The sequence below is a fragment of the Triticum urartu genome, chromosome 7A (genome assembly GCF_056163025.1).
Source record: "Triticum urartu cultivar PI428250 chromosome 7A, HENAU_Tu73, whole genome shotgun sequence".
In the NCBI taxonomy this organism is placed as follows: Eukaryota; Viridiplantae; Streptophyta; class Magnoliopsida; order Poales; family Poaceae; genus Triticum; species Triticum urartu.
Window position 1 is genome coordinate 649,281,266 of NC_141879.1, and position 6,630 is coordinate 649,287,895.

The 6,630-nt window shown below is 57.8% G+C and overlaps 1 protein-coding gene across 1 annotated transcript; it reads left to right on the top strand.

The window, feature by feature from the left end:
• The first annotated feature begins 4,973 nt into the window (after positions 1 to 4,973).
• Positions 4,974 to 5,840, top strand: LOC147961049 (uncharacterized). The gene has a single exon (XM_087533653.1). It carries the CDS (start codon positions 4,974 to 4,976, stop codon positions 5,838 to 5,840), a length of 867 nt encoding a protein of 288 aa, XP_087389779.1.
• The last annotated feature ends 790 nt before the right edge of the window (positions 5,841 to 6,630 follow it).

A 6,630-nucleotide genomic window follows, 5' to 3' on the forward strand; every position in this document is an offset into this window, starting at 1 on the left:
CCCCCCTTCCCTTTATTTCATCAAAATCTCCCATCTTTATGGCATAAATCTCCAAGTTCAACTACTTTCTACTTATCTACACAACCTTCCTTCCCTTTCCAATGTCTTTTTAAGATGTCAATTTCCTAGCGCTGAGAGAACTAGCGATGATAGATGTGTTGCTCTTGTCCCTCAATTTTTCCGTTACCATCTTGGAAGCCTAGCTATTAAATGGGAATGACACGTATCGGGAGGGAGGTAGCAACAAGATCGGAAAAGGGCACTTTACCCTGCTTTATTATAGATAAAACAACAGGTAGCAACAAGAACACATCATGTTTGTTCATAATTTGCTCTTACTGTACACTTCTCAGCGGAGTCGCAAACACTCTCGTTGGAAGACCGCGAAGCCAAATGCTGCACCATCCTCCGGAGCTCCCGCCTCCATCTTTTCCTTTCTGATGATAACGAGAGCAAGGTGCAGACGGAGGATGACAAGGCATCGGTTGACTATGAACCAGCATCGGTTGACTACGAACCGCCGGTCAGCGGGACGGAGGTCCCCGTCGTGCGAGCAATACTAGGATGAACCTGAACCTGCAGCATATGATGTTGCAACGAAGAGCTTATGTGTGTGGCATGTGGCAATGCACCATCCAGCGGAGCATGACTACTACTTTTTGAGCAGAACCGCTCGATGTCGTGGCACGAGTTCAAGAGAACCGTCACCAGTAGTTGCTCTTTTTCAATTGCCATCTTGTCATCCTAGCCATTGAATGAAAATGAAAGGTATCAAGAAGGAGGTAGCTACTGGAAAACACCATGCGCGTTTGTGTTTTGCTCCTACTGCACACTTCTCGGCAAAGTCGCAGCCACTCTCGTTAGACGACCTCCATGCAAAACACTGCTCCATCCTCTGGGGCTCCCGCCTCCTCCTTGTCGTTCCCGATGATGACGAGGGCAAGGCCGAGATGGAGGTCGGCAAGGCACCGGCAGACTACACCCCGCCAGCCAGCGGTACCGAGATCCCCGTCGCTGAGTGCACGCATGCGAGCAATACATATGGCGAACAAAAACCTGCAACATAATATGGCGGTGAGGAGAGTCTGTGTGGGTGGTAGTGCACGATCCGGCGGATCGCCGCCACTGCTGCTTGTTCATGTGCCAGCAGAACCTCTCGCTCCAGTAGCACGAGGTCGTCGAGAGCAGTGTCAACCGCAGCAACTAATAATTAACGATTAGACGTGCGGTATCTGACTGTGTCCTACGTACGTTTCGTTTGTCTTGGTCCAGACTTGTGACCTAGAGGCAGAAGCAGCACCACAGACAAGCACTTACTGGCCATGTCGGAGGCAGAGGACCAAGCAAAGGGTGGAAACTTTCTGGATGTTGCAGTCAGCAAGGGTGCGATCGTTCTCAAGTTGCTTGGTGGCAAAGATGTACATGTCACTAATTCAGTTCCAGTTCCTAACAACACAAAGCGCAAAAACCGATCGAGTTTTCTCATGGCTCCCTCCCCTTCCCCTCCACCAAGCCCCACGACGGGCGCTCTCCTGGCCTCGTCGGCCACCTCCACGCCGCGGTTCTCTCCGGTTGCGTCGTCCACCTCCACCCCCTCGCTAGCCGCTCCCCCTCCCCGCGGCTGGCCCCTGCCTGGCTCCCCCAACAGTGTTGCGGCTAGGCTCAGATGCATTAACTTCTCTGCCTCATGTAGTAATGGATCGGTTTCCTCTGGTTCCGCCGCTGGTGCGCCGGCCGCGCATTCACTCCCTATGTCGGCCTACGCTGGTGCCCTTCGGTCTATCATCTGTATCCCCCCTGAATCCTCATTTATCGCCGCTGGCCGCGCCTCCCGTTCTCCTATGGGCAGATCTATGCACCCCCCCCCCCCGCCTCCTCCATCCAAACCCGCGGCTGCCCTCTACCCGGAATGGCAACTCGTCCGCTCGAGGAAGCGGCGGCGTGCACCGCCCGTACCGTCTTCGTCCATCGCGCGTTACTCCTCGCAGCGCTCCGAGGCAGAGCGGGTAATGGCGGAGCTGCGTCGGGCTACCTATTTGAAGCCATTCCGGGGCCGCTGCCTCCGGTGTCTTGCCCATGGCCACCGTGCAATAGAGTGTCGCGATCCAGTTTGGTGCTCTTCCTGCTGGTGTTGGGGTCACCGCTCCCGCTCCCCTTCCTGCCCCAAGCGCCTCGCCCGATGCCCCATCCTCCCCCCTCACCGCCGCTGCCCCTCCACCTCACCCTGCCCGCTCCACTCCTCTGCCTTCACCTCGCCCTACTCCCATCCCTCCTGCCATGCAGGCGCCCCACCCCGCTTGCCCCCCTCCCCGGCCTATCCGCCCCCAGCTGCTATGGCGACCCGCCCGGGCGATGCTTCCCGTTGTCCCTCTGGCGGCTGATCGTTCTTGATCTGCACCCCTGCCATGGAGGCGGCAGCCCGGGCCTTCCGTGCTTCTGCACTCCTGGTGACCATGTCTGAGCCTCGCCTCGACATCACCCCGCACCTGGTGGCCAAGGCGGTCGAGCGCGACCTCAACATTCACTGGTAGTGAACTTCACGTGTCCAAGCACAACCCAGAGCACTTCCTGGTCCGCTCCGCGCATGTCAGGCAGCGTGACATTGCGTTCGACGTGGGCGTCGTCTCTTGTTGTGGCATCACTCTCTCCCTGTCTGCATGGTCGCCGTCGGCGCATGGGCATCGCAGGGTTTGGCGCTACTACTGCCGCATCGCCATTGAGGGCATGCATGTGCAGTCGTGGTGCAAGGAGGCCATGCAAGATGCTCTGGGAAGACATGCTACATCGACCGGCTCGAGCGCCAAATGAGCTACCTCTCCAACACCGCCTACCTCTTCGCCTGGGTGTGGGCATGGAGCCCCGACAACATCCCCACCTCCTAGGGGTACTCCATCATCGACCGCCCCCTGGATTCTCGGGGCCGTCAGAAGCTGCCGGAGGGCTGCCCTCGGGACGAGGGGCTCGAGGGACCGCATTTTCCCCTGCTCATCCACCTCGACACCACCAAGGACTACACCTCGATCACCGATCGGGATCCTGCTCTGCCTCGCGCCAACGATCCCCAGTGGCCGCTCGAGGAGCGTTTCCGCTGGTCTCGGCATGTCGAGGACGGTCAGGCTAACCTTGCTCGCCCCCCTCCTCGCGTTGGTGACTGCGACCACCCGCGGCCCAGGCGCCGCGATGATGAAGATGATGAGGCCGACTGCGACCGCGGCAGGCACTGTCGCTGTAGCCGGCCTGGCCCGGCGTGGCGGGTCGCTCTCCTAGGCTGCCGCTCCGGTGGTGCCGCCCGTGAGGATGGCCCTTCCAGACGCCGTCACGAGCAGCGCCATGGGGGCTCCAGCGGTGGCCGCCGCCGTCGTGGCTCCCCCTCCGGCACGCTCTCTGATTTCGATGGCTCTGAGCGCTCCAACAGTCGCTCTCGCTCCCCCAGGCCAAGGCGCGATGGTAGCCCGCAGTCCCCCCCCCTCGTCCGCTGCTCATGTCGAGGCTCGCCTGCTGCCAGTTCTCCAGGGGGTGCCTGACCCCTGGTCTCTGACGATACCGCTGCCTTCCTCGGCACCGCGGTGGTCTAGACGGCGACTGATGATCAGGCTCCTTTCCTCCTGGATGTCGAGAGCTTCTGGCACGACATCACGTGCACGGACCCGCTCCTTCTCGAGCTTGATGTTGCGGCCTTTCGCCGCCCGCCTTCCGTCCTGGATGGTTTCGGGGCGGACGACGTGGTGTGACCGTTCGCTGACCCTGTCCTCTCCCCCAGGACAGGGCTCACCGAAGCTGAGATGGGGCTCGCACCTGTGCGCAGTCCTCCTCGCCCCCCCCAGCCCGGTGTCCTGCCCCTTGCTGCCATGGCCGAATGCTGGCTACATGGATGCGTCATGTCCTATGTCGGAGCTGCCTCCGCCCGAATGCTCCATCGCCTTGGCGGATCCTAAGATCAGCACCGCTGCCCTGGTGACCAAGATGCAAGCGCTCGAGGTGGATTCCAACACCACCTTCCTCTCTCATGTGTTTGGCATGCTCCCTCCCTCCATCATGGGGCCTCCTCCCTTCAAGCTCGCTGCCCCCCAAGCACCTGCTGATGAGCTCTTCATCCCGACGCCACCACCTGCTGAAGTGGCACGCCGCTCAAGCTCGAGGGTGGCCAAAGTGGGCTTCCCCAAGGGCATGACCCAACAAGAGAAGGCGCAGGCCAGGCTCGCCCAGCAGCTTGAGTTCATCGACAAGCCTTCGCAGTTCACCCCAAGAGTCCGAGAGCGCTACGTCGACAAGTTCAAGACACCGCTTGGGTGGCTCACGACCAAGCTTGCCAAAGCAGCAGGAGTCCTCTCTCCGGCCCGTATCAACCTGCCCGATGAGGACCTCCGTGCTGCTGTTGGCGTACAGGAAGGAGGCCACGCTATCTAAGCACCGCCACTAGTCTGTTAGTCCGGGATCATGTTAGCTCCATGTTAGCTAGGCCTTCCGCCTATGTGTTCGCCGTGCGGTGTAGCCAGCGCACCGCCATTAGCTGTTTCCTTTGTGTTCCTTTGGCGACCTCGCCGGGCGCCCGTGATTGTCACCGGCCGTACCATTTAAAATTTCAAGCGCACGCCGCTCCCTATTCGAGCTGGCCTGCTTCCTGTGTCCATGACATGTGTCCTCATGAGTAGCTTCACAATCCTTAACTAGAACGTGCAGGGCCTTAATGACCGCGCTATAAGAGCCATTGTTCGCACGGTGGTTGATCAAGCTTGGTGCTCTTTAGTTTGCCTGCAAGAGGCCAATCGAGAGGTTTTCCCACCCCTGAGATCTCTGAAGCTATTGGGCCGAGACTGTCTGAGCACGCCATCCTCTCGGCCGCTGGGACTCGCGGCGGTGTCCTCCTTGCTTGGGACCTGGATCTCTTCCAGGTTACAACCACGGACGTATCCCCCTTCGCCATCACTGTTTCCCTGTGTCCTCGCACGGGAGACGCGCCCTGGTCGCTCACCATGGTGTACGGGCCGTGCGACAACGACGCCAGGCTTCTGTTTCTGGCAGACCTTGCTCGCATCCGCTCTATCACGCCTGGGCTGTGGGTGATTATAGGTCATTTTAACCTCATTTACGAGGTGCGGGACAAGAACAACTCCAACCTCAACCTCCGGATGATGCCGTGTTTTCGTGACACGCTGAACCGTAGCGAGCTCAAGGAAATAAAGCTATCTGGTCGGCGATTCACTTGGTCGAATGAACAGGCAAACCCCATGTTGGTTCACTTGGATAGGGTGTTCTGCGACCCAGATTGGGACCTCAGATTCTCTAACTCTCGGCTGCTACCGATTGCCATGGCCATGTCTGATCATTGCCCCTTACTCCTGACCTGTGAAGGTGTGCCACGCAGATCACCAGGTTTCCGTTTCGAAGCCTTCTGGACACATATTGAAGGCTTCAAGGACGTGGTTTCTTGTGCCTGGGATCAGCCCTGCCCGCCCCTCCACGCGTTGGGCCACCTTGACCTCAAGCTGAAGCGAACGGCTCGGGCCCTCAAATTTTGGCAGAAAAACTGCATTGGCGATACAAGGCTGCAGCTGTTAATGGCTCAAGACACACTGCTGTTGCTTGATGCTACACAGGAATCTAGGAATCTTGAAGAGGACGAGCTCCAACTTCGCCGTGACCTGAAATCTAGGATCCTTGGGCTGAGCGTAATCGAGCGGATAAAAGCACAGCAACGCTCCAGAGCTAAATGGCTGCACTTTGGTGATGCCAACTCCAAATTTTTTCACTTAAAATGCAATGGCCGCCGGCGGAAGAATTTCATAGCCAAGCTCGTCACGCCAGATACAATTGCCACGGAGCAAACTCACAAGGCTTAGGTAGCCAAGCAGTATTTCACCTCCATCTTGGGCACGCCAGCAGAGGCAGTGGGTGATTTCAACTGGGAGGGTCTGGGATTATCAACACTAAACATATCTGAACTTGAAACGCCATTCTCTGCTGAAGAAATTTTGCAAGCCATCAAAGACCTGCCTGGTGATCGTGCTCCGGGCCCGGACGGTTTCTCCGGGGCTTTCTTCAAGGCGATGGGTAGCGTCATCATCCCCGACCTGCTCCTTGCTTTCCAGCAGCTCTTCTATATGAACCCGCAGGGCCTGGACAGACTCAATGGTGCCCATGTTGTCCTCATCCCAAAAATCGACGGCGCAGCCACCATGTCTGATTTTCATCCGATCAGCCTACTCCATAGCGTTGCCAAGCTCTTCCTCAAGGTCCTTGTGACGCGCCTTGCTAAGCGCCTCCCTAAACTTATTTCTCCTGGGCAAAGTGCTTTCATTAAAGGACGTAGCATCCAAGACAACTTCCTCTTTGTCCAAGGCCTAGCCAGGCATTTCCATCGTACCAAGAGACCCATGTTGTTCCTGAAGCTGGATATTGCTAAGGCATTTGATACGCTCTCGTGGCCATACCTGATCAATATGCTATGAGCCCGGGGCTTTGGTCAACGTTGGTGCAATTGGATTTCTATAATCCTCTCCTCGGCCTCCTCCAAAGTGATCATCAACATCTTGATCGGTGACCCCATCTATCATGCCAAAGGGGTGCGTCAGGGAGATCCTCTCTCCCCTTTCCTCATCATCCTCGCCATGGAGCCACTCCTCCATCTCA